Source organism: Phyllostomus discolor, chromosome 1 (assembly GCF_004126475.2).
Source record: "Phyllostomus discolor isolate MPI-MPIP mPhyDis1 chromosome 1, mPhyDis1.pri.v3, whole genome shotgun sequence".
Taxonomy (NCBI): Eukaryota; Metazoa; Chordata; class Mammalia; order Chiroptera; family Phyllostomidae; genus Phyllostomus; species Phyllostomus discolor.
Window position 1 is genome coordinate 29876010 of NC_040903.2, and position 24143 is coordinate 29900152.

At 40.0% G+C, this 24143-nt stretch overlaps 1 protein-coding gene across 3 annotated transcripts in view; it reads right to left on the reverse strand.

Moving 5' to 3' along the window:
- TEC (tec protein tyrosine kinase) overlaps positions 1-9647 on the reverse strand; it is a 111428-nt gene extending 101781 nt beyond the window's left edge. The window contains exon 1 of one of the 3 annotated variants that reach the window (XM_036020228.1): positions 9543-9647. In XM_036020228.1, coding sequence (XP_035876121.1) covers positions 9543-9575 — 33 coding nt within the window. In that variant the 5' untranslated portion in view covers positions 9576-9647. Of the gene's footprint in view, positions 1-9245; positions 9325-9542 lie in introns of those variants that run through there. The other 2 variants (XM_036020231.1, XM_028508059.2) reach the window with 2 other exon arrangements.
- Between the last annotated feature and the right edge of the window lie 14496 nt (positions 9648-24143).

The window sequence follows — 24143 nt, forward strand, 5'->3', positions numbered from 1 at the left end:
AAAAAGTTTACAATAATATCTGAAACTCTTTCTTGAGTAAAGAACTGGATGACCACCAGCATGTACAAATGAATTCATTTTCTCTAAATGCCTTCTTTACCACTTCCCTGTCGCTTTGCATGGACTTGAGACCAGCAGTCTGACTTTTTAGTGTCCCAGTAGGTTCACGTAGATCGGGGGGGTCAAACTCATTCTCTCCAGGGGGCTGCACCAACCTCGAGGCTGCCTTCAAAGGGATGAAATAATTTTAGGACTGTATAAATGTAGCTACTGCTTAACTATTAGGGAGCTGAAATTACATTCAGCCCATTGAAGGCAACCACGAGGCTGATGTGGCCCCCAGTCAAAATTAGTTTGACGCCCCTGGCATAGACTGTAAACTTGGAGTTTACACTGTGTGCTCCCTCTTTCACACTGTTTATATTTTTTAAATAATAATTGTTAAAAAATTTTAGTACTAGTATTACTAAGTATTAGTAATACTAAGAATTACTAAGTATTAGTAATTAGTATTACTAATATTTATATCTAAGTACTAGCAATACTAGTTTACTAATATTTATATCCTGAAAAAGGTCCATCTATGCCTAACCTCTATTTTGTCTTTGCCCCTCAGCTGATTTGTAAAAACATTCCTCCCAACTTTCCACTGACTCAATTCATTTAACAGCCTTTGTGGACAGTCTTTTTAAAATCACTTTGAAAATCAGTTTATCCCCCGCCTCCATAATCACCTAAAGCTCTTTAAACACTTTAGTAAATTTGTCAAACATGATTTCTCCTTACAAAGAAGTAGCAAAATTTAAATTTTTGAGGGGAAAAATAAGATGCACATTATACATGAGTAGTGCTAATTCTATATCTATTAATGCTTTTAATTTTTATTTATGCTTATGTATTAAAAGTATAACTCTAGAAAGCAATAACAATATCCATATGCAAAATAATACCAATATTGTAATTATTGTATCACAATAATCAGTTTTGTTTCTATACATAAATAAATAAAAACTTGAATTAAAAGTTAAAATGAAAGATTTTTTCCTGAAAGTGGGCCAAAAATGTGGGTGTGCATTATACACTGGAGTACATTATACACAGCAAAATACAGTACATTTGCTTAAAAACTGTTAAATCCATTTTCCCGATACATAAACACTCATGCAGAATTTATTTTGGATCCCACCTGTTCTACAAAGTTCAGTACGAATTCCACAGATACTGCTTACCCTCTGATTCTCAGCAAGCCATTATCCTCTATGAGGCTCACTTTTCTCATCTATAAAATGTGCGTAATATAGAAGCCCTTTGCCAAACAGAACAAGCCATCTCATTATTCATGAATGTGTATAAAACCCTCTGAGTAGAGCTCAAAGTCCCTTTATAAGCATTAGGCCATGAATCTTTCTGAAGTGAACTGTTAATCATGTGTCATTATTCTTTGTTTAATAGATGGAATACCCGAGGTATGGCAACACAATACCAGTTAATAGCTGGCTTAGAAATCTAGCCCAGACTCCAAACATTAGACAGAAAGATGACAGGGGGGAAATCTGAATAGGAATTCACTCTGCTCCGGTCCTTTATCAAGAAATTACATTAATGCAAAACTCCCTAACATCACTGGGTCGCCCTGCACCTTCTGGTTCCTCATGCAGTCCAGGAATGGGGAAATGGTTACAAGGGCTGGAGTTCCCTGTGGACCTATTATGCCCTCCTCCCCACTCACAGGAAGGCTCACGAACACTAGACAAGGTACTGAGGTCAAATACAGTTTCACAGATGACATAATAGCCTCTCCACCTCTTGTTACTAACCCCTGGACACTTTTCCTACCCAACATCCAACAAAATGAAATGAAGCTCTAGACATTATCAACAAGAATGCAGCCTCTGCGAATGGACCTGTCACGTGACCCTGGCTTCATTATCTGACCTATATACAACTGGGTACGTAACATGGCTTCCACATCTCCAGCTAAACCTGTGTCTTCACACAAAAGATACCGTTGACCTAATAGGTAAAAAAAAGAGCATAATAAAAACCCATAACTTTGCATAAGTAGTAAACTTTTTCAAATTATTATTTTGTGCCCTCGTGACAAAGGTCAACAAAAGCTAGAAATCCTTAATCCCAGAGTGGTATTTTGAAATATACCCCAAGGATATAATCCCCCAAAAGGAAAAAAATATATATTAACACTACATACTAAAAACAAAGTTGAGGTGAGGGGAACAACCCTGAATGTCCAACAATTAGGAGGCAGTTCAAAACACCACTGCATATTAACGTGACAGACTACCGCCTAGCTATTACCAATGATCATCATTCCTGCAAGAAAAAGCCTGAATGAAATAATGGTATCCAAGGAACGTTATACTGGGACTCATTATAACCTCACAAAGTAATGGCATATACATACATACACATATAGGTATATGTAAAAAAAAATTTGGAGTTACATAAACAGGGGCACACAACGCTCCTTGTGTTAATTATTTTCTAGAAAGTTGCTAAGCATTTTTGAAAAGTCAAACAATGATAAAGAAGACTGAGAGGAAGTTCACCAAGATTCTCTCTGGAATGATTTTGATGTCGTTTTAATTTCCCCTATGTAAGCTTCCATATTGCTTACATTTTTAACAGTGAAATATAAAACTCTATAAAACAACATTTTTTTTAACGATGGCAGAGGAAATCCAAAGAGCTCACCGAGAACTGGAGAATCTCAGTGGCATCTAGAGATCTATCCTCACTCAGTCTGGGGAAGACAGGAGGATGGGTCACCAGCCTCTGAGCCAAAAACACTTTTTTCAGCTGCAGCTCTAGAACCTGTGAACAAGGACTCTCCAGTGCAGTGCTTCTAGAACTGGTTTAAATATGTGACAATTTAACCAGCTGAAAATCCTTGAAAAATTTTAAAAGTATACCTAAATGTATATCTAACAGCATTCATAACTCAGTTAAATTGTATTTCTGGTTTTCTGCATGGTTAAAGGATCAAGCATTTCTATCACTCAAAGCAAGAGAACAGGGAAAAAAAGCCAACTGCTTTCTGTGAAACAAATAATCCCAGTGGTAAAAACAACCTTTAGTGCATGATTAAATTGTATTTGCAGGAAAATAAACTCTGAAATCACTCCTTTGTAGGAAAAAAAAAAGCCACAATCTCACTTTTGTGGTGATTATGTGAAGACCCCACAAGTGGTGGTTGAAACATAATACTGGGCGGGGGGGATATGTGAGAATGTGAGAGTTTCTAAGGAACCAAGGAAAAGGCACTACTGGACCTCTGCTCAAGGAAAAGACATGTTAAATTTTTTCCTATTAAATCAGGCTAGTCCTTCACAACATTAAAAGATAAAGGGTGTGAAGTGTTTGGCAGGGATTCTACATTATAAGTATCTCATATAGTATATGACAATTTAAAGACTGTCACTTTGATACAATGTAGCTAAGCATTTCAAAAGCACTTTTAAATTAAAAAAATAAATGACATATAGTTCCAAAAGGAAGTATGTATACAGTGCTAAAACCCAAAGAGGTCTTCCTCCTTTAAAAATGTGAAACTCACCAGAGTAGACAAGGTAACGAGCACACCTTCCTTCCAGCCTCCAAACACCACTCTCAGCCATAAAAACCAAGACAATCGCAACATTATGCTAAGAAGAACTATATGGATGGAAAATATATAATAATAATAGTATTTGTTGTCCTTTCAAGAATACTTTCAGTGAAAAATATTTCTAAATAATAAGAAACAATATTAAATTGAGTGCTCTATGCGTCAGTCTACACACTCAAAGTGAAGTGAAAGTCTAATCAAGAATTTAGGCACTTCCGGTCAAGATGGAGGACTAGGTGCATACACTTTGCTTCCTCACACAACCAAAAGAAGGACAACAAATTTAAGAACAAAAAACAACCAGAACTGCCAGAAAATAAAACTGTATGGAAGTCCTACAACCAAGGAGTTAAAGAAGAAGCATTCATCCAGACTGGCAGGAGGGGAGGACATGGGCATCCGGGGCGGAGAAGACACACGGCAAGGCAATAGACAAAGCTTCATGAGGTGGTAGCTGGTGGATCGGGTGGTCCCACACTCATGTGCAGATAAGCTGGGAGGTACAACTGGGGAGTAAGACAGACAACACAACCCAGGATTCCAGCATAGAAAACTAAAACTCAAAACCTCTGGTTGTAAAAATCTGTGGGGGTTGCAGCAGTGGGAGAAACACCCAGCTTCACAGAAGAGTTCATTGGAGAGATCCACAGGGTCCTAGAATGTACCCCACCCACCTGAGAATCAGCACCAGAAGGGCCCAATTTGCTTGTGGGCAGCAGGGCAAATGACTGAAAATGGAGCGAGAGCCAAGCAAGCAGCATTGCTCCCTCTCTGACCCCCACATACAGAGCCACAATGCAGTGACCTGGGAAGAAGTGAAGACTATATAAAGTGAAATAAAGAAAAATATACAGGGGGCTCTATATTTTTCCTTCCCTTCCCAGTGGAGGGAAGGAAATCGGGATTGAAAGCAATGATTTGGAGGGGAAGGAAGAAATAAACATTCAACCAGAACAGAATGTAGAAACAAGAATACAAAAAAAAAAAAAAAAAAAAAAAAAAACCAAGAAGAGGCTTAGGAACTTCTGAGACAACTTTAAACGTACCAACATTCAAATCATAGGGGTGCCAGAAGGAGAAGAACAAGAGCAAGAAATGGAAAACTTATTTGTAAAAATAATGAAGGAGAACTTCCCCAATCTGGTGAAGGACATTGACTTCACAGGAAGCTCAGAGAGTCCCAAAGAAATTGGACCCAAGGAGGAAGACACCAAGACACATCATAATTAAATTACCCAAGATTAAAAATAAGGAGAGAATCTTAAAAGCAGCAAGAGAGAAAGAGACAGTTACCTACAAAGGAATTCCCATAAGACTATCAGGTGATTTCTCAAAAGAAACCTTACAGGCAAGAAGGGGCTAGAAAGAAGTACTCAAAGTCATGAAAGGCAGGACCTACATTCAAGATGACTCTATCCAGCAAAGCTATCATTTAGAACAGAAAGACAGATAAAGTGCTTCCCAGATAAGATAAAGTTAAAGGAGTTCATCATCACCAAGCCCTTATTATATGAAATGTTAAAGGGTCTAATCTAAGAAAAAGGAGATCAAAACTATGAACAGTATAATGACAACAAACTTACAACTATCAACCACTGAACCTAAAAAACAAATACAGAAACAAACTAAGCAAACAACTAGAACAGGAACAGAATCACAGAAATTGAGATCACTGGAGGGTTATCAGTGGTGAGGGGGAGGAGGGAGAATGGACAAAAGGTACAGGGAATAAAAAGCATCAAAACTATGCTTTTTATGTAATTGGTAGTTACAAAATAGACAGGGGGCAGTTAAGGATAGTATAAGAAATGGAGAGGCCAAAGAACTTATATGTACGACCCATGGACATGAACTAAGGGGTGGGGGGATGCTGATGGGAGGGGGAGAACAGGGCAGAGAGGGGAAGAAGGGAGAAAAAAATGGGACACCTGTGATAGCATAATCAATAAAATATACTCAAAAAAAGAATTTAAAGAATTTAGGCTATAGGGTACAATTTGAGTAATTATGACCAAACATCTTTTTTTTCTTTCACTGCCAAGTGTCCACAATTATCTGAATTATCTGAAAGATTCAGGCAGTGCATTAAGTATTTATCAAGCACTGTGTTTTTCCCTAGGAGAGTGAGCAATCCAGCTGAGAAGACAAAAAGAACTTAGGTGAAGCTGAGTGCTTCACCTCGGCACATCAGAGCAAAACTGTACTGCATGGGAAAAGAAGTTGCAATGGCTTCAAAGGTTTTACACAGAAAAGGAAGGATGCCTATGGAAAGACAGAAGAAAGAACACTGCAGGTATTCCTGTTGGCCAAGCTTTTGTTCATAATGGTACCTAGTGGGTTCTAGCTGCATAGGTGGTTCCAACCATCTCATCCTTCACTGTCACCCTCCAGACAGCAAGTCACTACTGCACCTGCTGCACTGTAACAAACACAGCATTGGTGTTTTCTGTATTCCCAGTACATAGCCACCATCATGAAAACAGAGCAGAACAATAATCCTCCTACTTCAATGGAAGGCCACTTGTCATCATTCCCCTGTGCGTAAGCATAAAGTCATGTTGACATTATCAAACTACTAGGATAGAATGCTGAAAGGTCACCATGCCTTAAGGAAGCCTGAGGAATGACTCAACTGGCAAAACAGGGCTGGGAAAGTTGTGATGATCCACGAGGAGCAGGGTAGGTCAATCACCTCTGCTCAACCCAGCCAGAAACAGGAACTTGGCGCACATTCCAAGAAGGGCACGAGCTCTGGAACAGGAAGAGAGGATGCTACTGCTGGTAAGGCAATTATGTGATAAACTGGTCTCAAGAAGGAAATAATGATATAACTTCCATTCAGGCCGCATGGTCACCAATGACACCAGGCTCACCTTTAAGACTAAAATATTAGACATAGAGAAGCTGGGCTTCATTGAGAGGTAAAAGAGTCAGAGGCCAAGGTGACAGAATGAGTCCCAGACAAAGGGAATTTGAGAAATAGTGGCAAGGGCTCCATGACCAGCAAGCTATATATTATCTAAGCTAGGGCCAGAGAGAGGCTTTCCCATGACAAATGTAATCCACTGGTAGTGGATGCTTAGAATAGTAAAAGAAGGAGTCTGAGGTCCAAACTGGGCTCAGTGAGAGAATTTGCCCGGACTGCTCAGAAAATGTTTATTATTGATAAAGGGAAAAGGGCTGCATAGTGCCATGGCTGAACCATGCTACTCTCTCAGTAGAGGTTAGTTAAGAAATCTATATTCCGCTAAACAAAAGAAAATGTAATTTTCTAGACCACAGCAGCTGTGGTCATCTGAGCTCTGAGTTTGGAGTAACCAAATATGGTAGGAAAGTTAATAGTTAAAATCCAACCCAAGGAAGGACTGGTTGAGCTAGGGCAGAGACAGTAAGTCAAGGCCAGATGGAGGCAAGTTGGGAGGTGAAGGGGAAGACTAAGTCCCTCTCCTGTGGGGTTCTTTTCACCAAAGCTCTTCTCGTGGCATAATCACATGCTATGGGGTAATTTTACAGTTGCCAGTGACCATGAGCCAGTTTCACTCCTTCCTATCAGACTTGAATTGTCTAATTTATGACCCTACTCAACCAAGGCTAGTAGCTCCTGAAGTAGCTGATCTGGGTACAACTTCAGTTAGTCTACTTTGCTTGTGTAGCCTGGATGAGAGAAGAGCACAGCAAGGGCTCTCAAACAAGTGATTTGTCAACAGACGTTTACTGAGCACTCACGGGGAACCCAGCACCAGGCGTGAGAGTCAGCACTCCTGTCAACCACGTGGACCAAGTCCTTACCCTGCCCTGTCCAATTAGGTGATTCTCCCTAGGGGAGGCAATCAAGGAGGTGGGTGGGGCAGAAGTCAAGGAGTTAGAGCTGGGGTGAGGAGGGGATGCACCAACTCCATCAAGCCGGGTGCGGGGGTGGCAGGACCTGTAGACAGAGGTGTACTTGGAGGCCCAAAGCCCAGGCTCCCAGCACTCTGGATACCCACAGAAGGCAGGGAGACCAACAATTCTTTCCCAAGCATAACAGTGGCCAGACACTGCCCACAACCCCTCCAACCACCCTGTCAAGGCCCAGCATCAGGGAGCGTTAAGTCGCCATTCTCTGAACTTTACTATGATTTGATAAAGCAGGACCCCTGCAGGTGAGTACCTAGCAGTTGCGAAAACATGATGACTATGTTGAGCTTGATACAGAATAAGTAGGTAAACATCAGGTCGAAAGTGCTAGAGCATTCACTATAGTCTTTCCTATTTGGGAAGGTGTGAAAATTTTAGTTCAAGGACCTATGTAGAGCAGAGGTATCATCAATTAGATCACAGCGCTGATTTGCCTGTGTTTAGAACACGTGCCCTGTACAGTTGTACAAACCAAAATGCACACAGCCTTGTGAGAAGAATGGAGACCATTAACATAAACACAGTGCAGTAAGCATCATGAATGGGCAAGCATAGTGCTATACTGAGCAGATAAACTGGAGTATGGGCAAAGTATAGGTCTTCCCTAGACATTGAAAATATAACTAAATTAAACAATACTCTCAAATACATAATGAGAATATCATACACACTTTTTTCCATATAAATCATAACATTCCATGCTACATATTAGGTGTGATTCTTACCAACTAAGGAGCTACCGATGTCACAAATAAACCTGTTAATCCTAAACTTATTTGGGAAGCCCTCTCCTTTGTCAGGATTTTTTCTTCCCACCCCCACCCAAGCTCTTTAGGAGAGAATCATCTGGAAGAAGGGAGATTCTCAGAATTTCCTAAGAGGAAAAATGGGCACTCACTGGAAAAATACAGGGTGTATGCTCGAAACGCTTAACTAGCTTGTTTAACCTTCAAACCCACTTAGCCACCAACCATCCCGTTGTTCCAAGATCACATTGAGATCAGCCCTTCCAATCAAACAGGCCAGTTTCCAGCGAATGACCACAGATGAGAGAGTGTTTTCAAACCTGAATTTAGGATCCGAGGAAAAATGCACATTCCTGGGTCAAGGGCCTAGTTTTTCCCCACATGCATTCACCAAACCCCTGTTTTTAAGATTCAAATACAATTTTCCAGATTGCAAACCATTAAAAAAAAGAAAGTGAGCTTGGGGGGGTGAGACACTCGGACACGTGCATCTGTGGAATGTCTCCGTGGATTCTGCCAACTCTCCATCAAGTCTGCGCTGCGACCCAAAGCAAAGAGGAGGACTCTACTCTGCCCCACAGCTGGGAAGTGAACCCAACCCTGAACTTGCTCCATAGCAGCCTCGGCCCTGGGACCTAAGGGGAAAGGGGCGGGTACTCCTCGGAGAGGGCAGCGCCCGCCCCTGCTGGAGCTCAGGAGGTGGAGAGTTGGCTGCCATCTGGACGGTGCACCTGTCCCTCCTTCCCAGACCAAAGGGGACAGGGTCGCTCACTAGGATGGCGTGCCCACGTTCACCAAGAATTTTCTCGCCGCGCACGAGGCGGAGGAGGGAAAATTCTTCCTCGTCCCATCAGAGTTGTCCCTGGTCAGTCTCTGAACACATGAAAGCCACTTCTCACCGCGCCCATCTCTGTCCCAACCCTTCCCAGCCAAATCACCGCAGTCCCCGGCGCCCCTGAGGGCCACCGCCGTCTTACCTGGATGGCGCGCGCCCGCTGCGTGCCCAGGAGACTGCGAAGTCCGGCCTGCGCCGCAGAGTCCGGAGCTAGGCGCTCGCCGGCCCCGCCCGCCATGGCCCCGCCCGCCGGGTCCTCGCTCCGCCCCCTCCTACTAGCCGGCAGAGACCGGTTCTCCGTCCTGCCGCAGGTTTGAGGCCAGTGGCCTGAGTGGGCCCAAGCAGCGGCCCCGATGGCGGAGTGCGGCCGAAGTTTCGGGGTGAGACCACAGGGCGTCCCTGCGCTCCCGCTCCCGGAGGCGACGCTGGGCCTCCCCGCCTTGGGAGAACCTCTCCGCCGAGACTCGGACATCCCCAGCCCGAAAGAAGCCCGAGCAGTGCCACCTGTGGGCCACAGGGGACTGTCAGAACTAGGGACCGCAGCTCCTCTTCCGCTCAGTGGTGGGGGGCCGGGCAGGTGACACAGTGCAGTGGAGCGAAGCGACGAGTTTTACCGAAAGGGCAAGTCTTGACGCTGTCAAACCTGAGCAGATCTGATAGATCACGTGCACTCACATGAAAGTATTAACACTCCTTTCGCTCACCGAAGAGTAAAACGAAAAAAGTGTAAAAGTAGGTTGGGCAAAAGTAGGTTCACAATTGTCCCACTGGAAAGTAATACAATAATGAATAAATAATAATACAAGAATGAACTCTGCTTCATGTACTCACAACTGGAAGCCCCCTTTCGCCCCACCCTGTGTAAGACTGACAAAGTGCCAAGCACCGTTCTAGGTACTTTACATGTATGGACATGTCCATGAAGTATATGTTATCAGAATGCCTCATTTTCACTGGTGGAGAAACTGAGGCACAGAGAAATTAACCAGCCTAGTGTCATCCATCTAGTACATTTAAAAGGTGGGCTTCAAATCCAAGTAGTTGTCTTCTGGAGTCTGTGTCCTAAACCACTGCTATCCTGACTCCAAAATTTGCGTGTCCACCATGTCCCGTGAACTGTAACCATGTCACAGGCGAAGGAACACAGGACAGGGCTGTGCCCTCAAGGCGTTTTATGTTAGTGTGGGGAGAAAGACGTTTGGCCATCAATGAGCAAGTAAAAATGAAATTTGCATATGTGGAAGCGTCTTGACTAGAATAAAGCAGGGTGATGGCATTGAGAGTGATGGGGTGGGAGTTCCTTTAGATCTGGTGGTCGCTGAGGCTTCTCCGCGGAGGTGAAGGCGGAGCTGAGAGCAGAATGATGGAACTGGCAGTCAGCCTGAAGAGGGAGAAGGGACTGGCAAGTACATTAAAAATTATCGTACCTCGTGCTTGTTTGGGATGTAAAAATAGGCCTTCCTGTATTATCGCTCCTTTAATCATATAATAGCCCTGAGAAGAAATTGACAAGTTTCCATTTTACGGGGGTGGGGGGGAACCATCCTACGAGTCACAGGGTTAAGGACTTGCCCCAAGTCCTACAGTTAGGAGAAGGGAGGGGGGAGTGGAAAGAGCGCATGGATGTGAACCAAGGCCTTCTGATTCTCAACCCTTGTTTACTCGGGTGAGGGCCTTGAGTGTAAAGGCCCATCCTCAGAATGGATCTAGTAAAATTTCTCTTTAGTGATCTCATGCCTACCCCCAGCCCCAGTTCTCTACTGCCTTTCTCAGCCCCTTCAGATACTCCTGCTGACTGGTTGAGGTAAATTCCCACAAGGCATGTGCTCTTTGACTGTGGAGCTAAGGTCAGGAACCTTCTGAAACTGTATGCAAAAATAAAATTGTGTGTGTATGTGTGCGAGAAGAGAGTGTGTGTGTTATAGTTATGTAATTGTGGTCATAAAGTTGGTTTTCTCTCAAGAAAAATGCTCATATACATATATGTATTAGGAGAGGCCTTAGAACGTTCATCAAATTGACTAATAATCCCCAGAAAAGTTGTCTCAAGGGGGTTAATTGATATTGCAGTGGCTAAAAGCACTGATTTCTAACTCACTTTGCCTATGCTAGGTAAGTGATTCTGGTGGCTCGTATTTCTGACTTAATGGAAATGAAACTGTCAAAGTTTATGAAATCAGATTGAAAAGGAAACAAATTCTTCATCAAGTTTAAAATTAAAAGAGAGGTGAATGTCACTATTGTCTCTCTTGTTCTCAAGAAACCCAGAGAGGGCAGAACTGTAAACAGAACTTCTAGGTCAACATAATTCTTTATCAGTAATAATTGAGGTAGTTTCCATAATGTTAGTACTGTTTCCTGAAGAAAGTATTAATTACATTATTAATCAAACAGTTCAAGTAGGTGGTTGCCACGGGCAGGTCATCCCCAAGGCATGTAGTGAAGAGTACTGACAAGTCAGGGTGAAAAGAGAGACAAGAAACAGAGACTGAGAGAATTTCAACTACATTGATGAAAAGGTGTAAAACTGAACTCAGGATGTGGTGGGATAAAAAAAAGTTCAATCTTTATTATTTCTTATGTGAAAATGTGAAGTCTGGGCCTACATAATTCAAACGTTTATGTTGGGCACACACCCAAAGAAGAAATCTGGTAGTGGAATTCAAAAAATTTCTCCCTTTCCTCCAAGAAGAAGAGTCAAACAATATTATTACTGACTTGTTTATTTTGATACAATTGAGATGCAGGGGGAAAAAAGGCATTTTCTGACTTCTTAGAGACAGGGACTCCCTTCTTACAAGATATCCCCATGGCTTGTATAAAATTTGTATGTTTAGATGAGCAATGTCAGATGGACAGAACTTTAGTTCCTTAAGAAAAGAAAATGCCTCTTTTTGACTTGCATGTAGATTTCATATTATGCATGAGGAGGTAGCTAGAATCAACCTGGAAGGTTTGTAAATAAAGTGGTGTTTGTATTTGGAGCTTCCCACACTCCTTTTTTGTAAATATCTGGCTGCTTTTTGTAACTTTCTTCATGCCAGAAAAAACCCTGGCCCATCCTAGATGAGTAATAAATGCTTGTTGAATGAATGACTAATGACAACAATGATGATAATAATGCAGACCTTTCTGTCTTGTGCAGAGAGTCTGTTCCTACACAAAGATGACTTCACTGCAGTAGTATGATGTGTCTGCCTTTCTTTCCATCACATACTGAAAATAGTTGCTTCTTTGGAACTGCATTGAAGGAAGGAGAGTATGTGGGGTTTTTTTTTCTTAAAATGTAAAGAAAAGGATTTTAATTTTTAAATTTATTTTTTATTGTTGACACTATTACAGATGTCCCCCATTTTCCCCTGGTTTGCGCCCCTCTACCCAGCCCACTCCAACCTCCACCATCCCACCTCACTCCCCCACCCCTGCCTTCACCACATTATTGTCTGTGTCCATGGGCACACACATATGCATGTGTGTTTTTCCAGTCCCTTCCACATCCCTCTGATAATATCGACATATTTTCCTTAAACATTTCCCTATTATTAGACATTTAGTTATTTTATTATTATTAGTGATGATATTATAAACATACTTTGTAATGATGCTTTTTCTTCCTTTTAAATGATTTGTCAACTGTTCCCAGGAGTATAATTTTTTATTATGTTAGACACAAAATCAAAATATATTCCTGGGGCCCTGGCCGGTGTCTCAGTTAGTTGGGCATCATTCTGCAAAGTGAAAGGTTGCTGGTTGGATTCCTGGTCAGAGGCCCAGGTTGTGAGTTTGGTCCCCAGTCTGGGCACACAGGAAAGGCAGCCGATTGACATTTCTCTCTTAAATCAGTGTTACTCTCCCTCTCTTTCTCCCTCCCTTCCTCTCTTTTATTTATATATATAAATAAATAGATTATATTTATTTATTTTTATTATATTATATTTATTTTACATAAATATAAATATATTATTTTTATTTATATTCTATTTATTTATATATATAAATAATAATCCTTAGTACACAAAATCAAAAATCATACTCCTAGGAATAGTCAACAAATAAGTCACTCAAAAGAAAGAAAAAGCATCATTACAAAGTATGTTTATAATATCACCACTAATAATAATGAAATAATTAAATGTCCAATAACAGGGAAATGTTTAAGCAAAATATATCAGTATTATGGAGTGTCAGACTGTCATTAAAAATGATGTTAATGAAATAGAAATGTGCAGGAGACTATGAACATTAAATGAAGAAAGTAGAACAATGCTTTATGTATTCTATGATTACAACTAAGTAAAAAGTATGTGAGAAGAAAACTGTTGTGTCGAAAATGAGAATTATGAGGGGATCCCTATTTACCAGGCTCTCATTTAAATGCATTAGATTAATTCATCTAATTCTCACAACTGTGTGAGGTAGGTACAGGGTTCTTATTTCGATTTGGCAGGTGAGGAAACTGAGGCAGAAGACATCTAAGTAATTTGCCCAAAGTCATACAGCCAATGACTGACAAAGTCAGGATGTGAATATTGAGCAGTGTGACTCCAGCATTTATACTTTAAACATGCAAGACTGCCAGAAAAAAATTATATTGTGATCATGGATTATGCCTTTTTAAAAATTTTTTCCTGTATAATGTTTTTACATTTCTTTAATAGTAGGTAAAAACCTTGTGAATTGCAGAGTCAAATGCTGCTCAGAGAAACAGATACACAGGTAAAGATGAGAAACATGTTGAGTGAAACCATCTGAGTTTGGTCCATTTATGTTTTGGATTAGGATCTAAATAGTGTTTCAGGTGAGCCCAGTATATCAATGACTTGATAGTTCATGAGGGTTGAAATAAAATGAGCTATATCACATAAAATGTTAGATTCTGTATTATTAGTATGAATAAAAACTGTAATTCTGGCCTAATGGCTTGCAAGTGCTGTTTTTCCTACCTAGGATGCTCTATTACCAGTTTTTTTAATCTGCCACCTTTTCAGGGGTGGCAGTTGTAAAAATGTGACCATTACTACATTAGCAGGAAGCTGAGAAAACATTGGTGAACAATTGCAACAAAAGTCCCTGTTCTGGTGGAAAGGACAGTCATTTAAAATTTGATTTAGCTGCATCCCCTTGTGGTATGCTAAATAAAGGCTCCTCAAAATACCTTTTATATAAATATATGTATATATTTATCTCCTCACCCAAAAACATTCTTTCATTGCTTTTAGAGAGAGAGGAAGGGAGAGAGAAATATCGATGCCAGAGAGAAGCGTCGACTGGTTGCCTCCTGTATGTGCCCAGACTAGGGATCACACACACTGGATCCCGGATGGAAGCACAACCCAGGTAAGTGCCCTGGTGGGAAATGAACCCACAATCCTTAGGACAGGAGACAACTCTCCACCAGCTGAGCCACAGCAACCAGGGCCCTCCAAGATGCCTTTAAATCCCTGGAACTCATGAATATGTTAATTTGGCAAAAGGATTTTGTATAAGTGATTGAATTAAGGATCTTGAGATAGGGAGATTATCCTGGACTATCCAGGTGGACCCAAAGTAATCGTAAGGGGCTTATACAGAAGGAAAGAGGCTCAGAGTCAGAGTCAGAAAAAGAGATCAGATGATAGAAGCAGAGGACAGAGAGCAAGAGAGAGATTCGAAGATGTTACGATGCTGACTTTGAAAATGAAGAAAGAGACCACAAGCCAAGACATGCAGGCAGCTTCTAAAAGATGGCAACGGTAAGGAAGCAGATTCTCCCCAAGAGCCTCCAGGAAGCAGCCCTCCTGACATCTGGATTTTAGCCCACTGAAACTGATTTTGGACTTCTGACTTCCAGATCTGTAAGAAGGCATTTGTGTTTTAAACCAATAAGTCTGTGGCAAAGTGCTACAGTAGCAACAGGCAACAAATGGAGTCCTTAATAAGAATTTATTTTTGTCTTATGTGTAAGAAGTCAATGTTGGACTAGCATGATATTATTCTATATCATGTGTCAGGGCCCCAGGTCCTTCTGTCTCTTCACCTAGGTGAGAGAGTCTAAAGGGAAATATAAATATTGCCAGAACACCCGAGGTGGGTCAGGTCATGCAGTCACCCATGTCAGTGGTTCTTAAACTTGAGTAAAGCCCTTTGAAACAAGACATCACCATAATTCACTTACCTCCAAATAAATGTAACTTTAGTTATGTATTGTTTATGTTTATAGTATTGTATATATACTTAAAGCCAAAATAAATTTGCAAAATAGATTCCAACAAGAGTACAAAACCAGTTATGGAGACCACACGCAACTCCACCCCATGGTGTCACTGGAAGTCACATGGGAGGCAGTAACAAGGCAGTCCTGTCCCTCCCAGGAAGAGACCATTGGAGGCCTGGTCAGGAGCTGGAACTCCCAATCCCACCCAGCAGTACTGAGGAGCCTGTCCCCTTGATTGTCAATGCAGGCAATGGGAAATCTGAATTTCTACCCCAACTGGTCATGGATGGTGAAGACAGTGACCCCTCCCTCTGCCACAGCAGTGTCAGAGAAGCCAGTTAAAACCAAAGGCTAAAAGAAAATCCAGAATTTAATAATGTAATGCACCAAATGTCCTGGTTTCCATTGAAAATAACTTGCTTTCCAAGAAACACATCTCAAACTGAATGAAAAAGATAATCAATAGACACCAATACCAAGACGTCAGTAATGTTAGAATTATGTGAGAATAATTTTAAAGCAACCAACATAAAATTAATTAAATGAACAATTACAAACATGCTTGAAACAAAATTTTTTAAAAAACCAGAAAGTCTCAGCAAAGAAATAGAAAGCTAAATAAAGAAATAGAAGATATAAAATAAACCCAATGGAAGTTTTAGAGCTGAAAATACAATAACTAAAATTTTTAAATTCAATAGATAGGCTTCAGCAGAATAGATGAAATAGAAGAATCCTTGAACTCAACAGAGCAATTAGAAGTTACTCAGTCTGAACAGCAGACACAAAACTAAACCAAAACAAAACACATGAACAACTGTGGGACTCTAACAAAAGACCTACCATTTTTGTCATGAGAGTATCAGGAGAAGAGGCAGAGGGCTAAAGAAGCACTCAAGGAAATAACAGCAAAACACTGTTAGTACCTGACAAAATCTACACACCCACAGATCAAGAAGTTAAGCAAACTTCATAGGGGAAAAGGCAAAGAAATCAACGCAGACAAAGAACAAGGCTTTAAAAACAAGAAGAGAGCCACGACTCCCTACCCATAGGGAGCAAGCAGCAGGCTCCTCATCAGAAACCGTGCCGGAGAAGCTGGAAACAGTCTGCGACTTGATTGCACCAGCATCAGAATCCTGGCTGTGATTCTGTACTATAGTTTTGCGACATGTTACCATTGGAGGAAACGGAGAAATATGAGATCTCTCTGTACTTTTTAACTTACAACTGCATGGGAATCTATAATTACGTCAAAATTAAAAGCTTAATTAACAGCTGATAATGACAGTAGCCAACGATTATTGAGTACTTAATGTTAAGGATGGTTCCAAACACTTGATTCCCTTAATCCTCCCAACTACCCTAACAATACAGGTTACCGTCATTAGTTGCATTTGCATCCCATTGATGTTACCCACCAGGTCCAGTAGACATTAAAGTTTTTAGACCCTGGCATACAACATTACCTTGTGCCCGAAAAATGGAAGAAAAAAAAAAACATGGAGTGAGGGAAAAAATTAAAACTGCATTAATTTAAACCTAACAAAGAAGAACAACCATTAGAATTAGTATAAAGTCTAAACTGTAGAATATTTTTAAAGTAACTATACCAAAGCAAAGGCCAATAGGTACTGCTAATATTGCAGCATATTTATATATTGTAATAAAATAAATAACTAAATTTTTAAAATAGAAATAAAATCTTCCTATGGGCCAGTTATTTTCACACTATTAATTAGTTAGTTCATCCCCTTTCCAAACTAACTGCTGCTGCTCCTTTCCCTACCTCACCCCGCTGTAGTATAGCTACATGTATAGTGTTCCTCATACATGCCCTTGGCATTCACCTTTCCCTTAGATGCACATGGTCACTTTTGGATAATGACTGCTTGAGAGCTCTCTCTTGGTTGTCTCATAAGGAACAGACCAGAAATCTCAGAAGAGTTAACATCCCCAGGAAGCTGCCACCAGCCAAGATGGATGAGGACTGGGAAATAAATACCCCAGTTTCCCTGCCTTTGGACAGGACCAAAAAGGTTCATAGGTTGTGGACCTAATCTCCAGTAGGACCACATTTGGAAACAGAATCTTTAAGAGGTAATTAAGTTTCAAAGAGGTGTAAAGAGCAGGGCCCAAATCCAATAGGACTGGTGTCTTCATAAGAAGGGGAGTACATAGGCACAGAGAAGAGGCCAGGTGAGGACACAGCAAGAAAGTGACCACATCCAGATGCAGGAGAGAGGCCTCCGGAGAAACCAGACCAGTCGACACCTTGATCTCAGACTTCCAGCCTGCAAAACTGAGCGAAAATATAGTTCTGTTCTTTAAGCCACTCAGTCTGTGGTATTTTTTACAGCAGTCAGCAATCCTCGCAAATGGGAGAAAATATCTGATGTATATGGAAAATTTTCCACCTTTGGTTGTCTGAGCAGACATTATGCAAGGCACTTAGTATGATACTTGGAAGGTTTGGGCCAAATTAGAGCCCTGTTACCCAAAGTGTTGACCATGATCACACGCCCTCAGGCTGGGTTTTCCTCCTTCCCTGTCTCACTCTCCCAACTACCTCACCCTTGTGTCTTAGGACCACTAAGTAAACTGCTTGCATAAAAGTCCTTATGACTCTTTAGGGGGAACCCAAGCTAAAATGGGGCCTGCTAGCAGACTGAAAGTAGGATCTGGTTCTAGGAATGGCAGCTATTTGGGCCTTATTCATGGACAGCACCCAAGACAGATGTTGGTAGTCCCACCAAGTAAATTCAGGGATGCACCAAGCAAAGGCCTGCTCCATTCACCACAGTCTCACCCACCCGAGTAGCAGTAGGCAGCAGCCACTTCAGGGAGATGACTCAATGGGAATGAAGTCAACGTCCATCCAAGGACTAAATATGGGCCCCTTCCCAAAGTTCCCAGGACAAGGTAAGTCGATGATTCTTGTATGATTCTGTGGAGGAAAGAGGCTTGAATACTAACTGAGATTTGATTTCCTGCCAGATAAACAGGTGACATTTGGTTTAGAAAAATCAGGACTGTAATATGTTTTTATATGCTGGTATCATGGGCTCATTAATAGCTGCAACTGGTTGTATAAGAAACTGAGGTCAGCCCTGGCTGGTATGGCTCAGAGGATTGAGTGGATCGAACTGAGGGGTTGCCGGTTTGATTCCCAGTCGGGGCACATGCCTGGGTTGCGAGCTGGGTCACGTGGGGAACACATGAGAGGCAACCACACATTGGTGTTTCTCTCCCTCTCTTTCTCATTCCCTTTCCCTCTCTCTAAAAATAAATAAATAAAATCTAAAAGAAGAAGAAAAAGAAACTGAGATCAAGGCATGTTCCCCACCCAGAGGTGCTCAGCCAAATTAATTCCAAATTAAGGAGATTTTGTATTGCATGTGTTTATAAAATGAAGGAAACATTTCTTCCCTCTCCTGTTCCCTTTTCCCTCAGGAATAATTTAAATACAGAAGAAATAAAGAAGCTATGAAGAACTCCCTCTTCCTGTGCTTGTTTTTCTAACATTACATGTTATTTCATAACACTGATAATACAACATGATGACCAAAAACAAGCCAGGCTTCTTTGGTTCAACTCAGTTCTTGGCTTCTGAACAATAGTGGGAACAAAGCCCAGAAGAAAGTTCGGCCTGCCAGACACATTGTCAGGGAGTCTGCTGGAATTGACAGTCGCCCTCTGGATCTTTCTGAAAAGGTAAAAATTAACATCTTTGTCTTTTCTAAAATAAATTTCTGCCTCCTTTCCCAATCTCGAGTTTTCAGGAATGTACTAGAAACTGTCCTCTGTGAGACTTCTTCTTAATTGCCTTCAAGAATTCATAAAATTGGCACCTACTGTATACCTTTAACTCATACCTAGCTGGGAGACTCATCAAATCGCCAAGTAGGTGAATAAATACATACATAAATAAATAAATTTCTCTTTGTAGAAGAACATGATTAATAAACTTGATTCTATTTTTGAAATTGCTTTCATTCTAAGGCTGTCTTTCCTGCTCTTTATAATTTCCTTATTGTTGGCTTTAACAGAAAAAAAAAAATGTCTTCAGTAGAACTCTTATATCCTATTTAAACAGAAAGTTCTTGAACCTCCATTCATAATAATGCAACTTGAGTCTTCACAGGGTAACAGAAACATCCAAAACTGACAGCTTAGCATATTACCAACTCCTCTCACAGGTCCTAAGTTTAGGCAATTTGGTTAAGTGTCAGTTGCAATTTAGTGTAAAATATGACTGCTGCCAGGCATAGATAACTTTAGAAAAGAAATGGTATGGGGCAGAGAAGTTAGCATCTCTCCTTTCTTGAACGGCCCAAAGGCAGCTATCTCCTGATGTGATACAGCTATATTTAGTATGAAGTAGAAAAGTTAAGGATTTATAATAAAAATCAGTAAATAATATTATAATATACATGTATATCAGTGGTTTTATTCAAAGAATCTTAAGTTCACAGTCACTTTGATATGCAAAACAAACTTCAATTGCTATATTTACATATTCACATACATACCTATACTATTTACTCTTTTTTCCACTTAAATAAATCTACTTAACAAGGAAACCGAAAGTTCAAAAATCTGTTACTTTGAACCTCTTCCCTCTACCTCATCTGCTTACAGCCCCACACTCAGCCTCAGCACCCAGCACCAAGGTTCCAACACAGCCCCCTGCTATTGGCCATCAGATAAATCCTCCTTACTGTCCTGAGCTAGATGGAGCCTTCCATAAGGGTCCCAGATACAACTCCCAGCATGCTGTGGGAATGGAGTACTGGGATGGACAGGAGCTCTTGCAAGAGGTGTCTGTCCAGAGCAGCACTGTCCAGTTGAAATATATGTGTGTCACAAATGCAGACATTGCATGTAATGGAAATATTCTAATAGCCACATTGAAAAAAGTAAGAAGAAACAGGCAAAATTAATTTTGATAATGTTTTGTTTGACCCAATTTATCTAACATATGATCTTGTTGATGTGTTATCAATACAAAATATCATTAGTACGACATTTGACATTCTTCTTGTCGTACTAAAATTTCAAGGTCAGGATTATAGTTTACATTCACAGTGTATCTCAGTTTGGATTAGCCACTTTCAAGTACTCGGCAGCCAGTTGTATGTGCCTAGTGGCCCAGTAGTGGACAGCATGGGTCCAGGACATACCAGGGTAGTACACTCAAAGATGGGTGGGCAGGGAAAGTGGCATTGCCTTAAATGCCCCAGGCCTGACACTTTGGGGAACACCACCTTCGGGGTTTCCACCACATGAGTTCATCATACTAAGGGGTCCGCAGTCATCTTAGGCTAAAGGAGATTCCTTATTTGAACCTAAAACTGCCCACAATCTTTTCAGAAATAGTTCTGGGACTTCCAGACTAGGGATTGATTATTCCATCTTAGAGCAGATCCTTCAAACTGGAGCAGACTGTCGGAATTCTCTTTGTTCTAGATTTCTACTCCTTTGAGCCACTATTGAAACGAGACAAAATTTTGGTGGAGAGGCTGAAGAACACTGTGTTACGTAAGGTTAGGTTTTATTGCTCCCTCTTTCTCCAGGCAATTTCTGTGATTTCACAGTCCAAGCTTTCCAACCTGTTGATTGTCAATGAGCTGCCTCTGGAGTGTTTCCACTTTGCTCTAATTCTGTTTTATTCCAGGCCACGTGCACAGTCAACATGGAGTGTGAAAAAGACTGTTTAAAGCAGAGAGCCATTCTTTAAAAAACTATCCTCACTACCGATAAAAATAGCCTACATTCTGTTATCTTAAGGACTGTTTGGACAAGTCACAGCTGTGCTGTCTGCATCCACTCGACTAGATAACTCCTCAACTGTTTCCATTGACAGAATAGGTCAGGCCTAAACATGCCAGTTCTATTTTGGGGTTTTTTTTTTTCTTCTTAAAATAAAGCAATATTTAAATATGAAAAGTAACTAGTTTTGAATTTTTTTGGCATTTATAGGCTGATGAGTCATAAAGTCATAGAATTACATATTTTTTATGGAGGCTGAAAGGGTTAGAGACCCTGCCCTCCAGGCAAAACCTCTCACATCATAGATGAAGACAATTTTTTAAAAAATATCTCTAAAAATTTTTATCTGGATTTTAATCCAGATATTTTTCAAAAATCAAGATATTTCAAATCATTTATATTCTTAAGAAATGGTCATAATTTTAAACATCATAAAATTTAATTAATTTAATAATCATTTATTAGTAGTCCCCTATGTGCTAAGAAGTTTAGTAGATACTAAGAACCTTAAGACAAATTATTGCATCACTATATTTATTCCAATATATTATGATACATTATGATAGGGGTTTATGTAATTTGTAATGCTCTTAATAAACAACTAATAGTTCAGATAACATATTATTGTTACTTGTAGGTAAAGATGCTTTTTTGTGGCTAACCACAGTGATGACAGGGGTATCACTTGGAGCAAGCAGAAATTCCACGTCACAGGGTGAGCAGGTTGAATGGATCCCCCTCCTTTATAATTTCCAAAGAGACATACTGGAGCCAGGATAGTGGGTTACAGTGTGGAGCTATCCTCTCTTAGAGGGTCCCCACCCCTTTAAGCAAGGTGTGGGTGAGAGTGGTATGGTCACAAATGGACTGCTTGGGCAGTCTGGGCCTAATTGCCAATGGCTTTGAGGAGTGCTAAGAAGGCTGTGTCTAACACCTGGAGACTTGGTGGGAAGATGAGCTTGCATGCAGCACCTCCCACTGCAGACACAGGGATCCCAGCCAGTCTCATATCTAGGACTCCAAAGTCATTCACCAGTCATATTTGCCCCTACAATATCAAAGGTTTAATACTCTCCATATTATTTTGTAATTTAGGTATCATGGAAACCTAAACTCTTGCTATGTAGGATATAAAACTACTCATAGAAGATTGTAGAAAAAAGACTGAAATATTTAAATGTCACATGTAGGTACTCAGTATTTGTTGAATGAATGAATATAATGACAATAGAATATATTGTCCTTATATTATTATCAGACCATCTACTGTTTATGATAAATCTAGTTTGTGGGAAAGTTGTTCTGTGAAATAATTGTATAGACCTAATTTCAATTTTAACAGTCAATCATTGTTCAATTATTCATGAACTTACCTAAATTTTTATTTTTATTATAGTTTTAGTGATAATTTCAAGACATCTATATTATGATACATACTATTTTCAAAACTTCCTTTTTTACATTTTTTTAGTACAGTTTTTTAAAGATAGTATTGATTTATTTCTAGAGAGAGGGGAAAGGAGAGAGAAAGAGAGGGAGAGAAACATCAATGTGTGGTTGCCTCTCACATGCCCAATGGGGGCCTGGCCCGCAACCCAGGCATGTAACCTGAATGGGAATTGAACTGGCAACCCTTCAGTTCACAGCCCATGCTCAACCCACTGAGCCACACCAGCCAGGTCCTTTTTTATATCTTTTACTCATCCTCTGATGATACAGTACTTTGTAATAAAAAATATTTTCCTAGATATATTTTGAAGCAATTTGTGAATCAGTTTTTAAGTCTACTTTTTACTTTCACTTAATGCTAGTAATGGCTTTCAAATTAATAGTTACTAGTATACTCATACAGTGAAGACTTCTACTGGGTAGCACTGCACTAAATGGATGCTAATGGATCAACAGTTCATTGGATATTGAAAAGCATTATCAAGCTTGATATGCATTATCTATAGAGTAGAACCAACAGATTTAAAATCTTCTTGTAAGAAGTAAAAACTATGAGTTAAAATGCTCCTAAGTGAATAAATTCAATAAGTTTTATCAAGGGAAATTTTGTAGTAAATATTAAAAGTCCTAAAAATTTGTGTATCATTTGATCCAGCAATCCTATGCAGGGACAATATACCAAAGAAATATTCATGAACATGTGTAAAAAGTTATTAAGAATAATTTTTATCACTCTTAGAATTTGTAATATAAAAAAATTAGAACCAATTGGTATATTTTTGTATATATTATGACCCAACCCTGTGATAGCCTATGGAAAATAAGGATGTTTTAGAAAACTACTTAGTGATATAGCAAAATATTATCCAAAAAAGATAATAGTGAAAAATAAATATGTAAAACAGATGGCCTATATGATCTCATATTTGGTTAAGATGTATGGATATATGCATAGGAAAGTGATTGAAATTATATTCTAAAACATTATTAGTTGTTACTTCTGGGTGGCATGCTTACAGATTTTTATATTTTTTTAACATTTTCTACAATCCATATGTATTCTATGACCAAGTTTTCAAAGTTATTATTATTTTTATTTTTATTTTTTAAAATATTTTATTTATTTATTTTTAGAGAGGGAAGGGAGGGAGAAACAGAGAGAGAGAGAAACATCAATGTGCGGTTGCTGGGGGCCATGGCCTGCAACCCAGGCATGTGCCCTGACTGGGAGTCAAACTTGCAATGCTTTGGTTCACAGCCCGCACTCAATCCACTGAGCTATGCCAGCCAGGGCAAGTTATTATTATTTTTAAAAATCTCCTTATTAGCAGTTTTACTTAATTTAAATAAATAATTTTATGTAAGAAATAAAAATTCACTAGCTTAAGAATAAAAACAGTCCTTAATACAAGCTAAAGAAATTATCATAGAAAAAACGAGAAAGGGTCATATGTAAACATGAAAGAAAGTATTAAAAGGATGTAACCTTTCCACTTGAAACAAGTTTCCCTTGGCCCCACCTCTCTGGAAGTTAAGCCCTCTGTCTATGCAGAATCAGTGAAGTAAGGGTATAATTTTAGTATTAATAATAACTAATAAGTTGTTCTTTAACTTTGCTTCTAAACA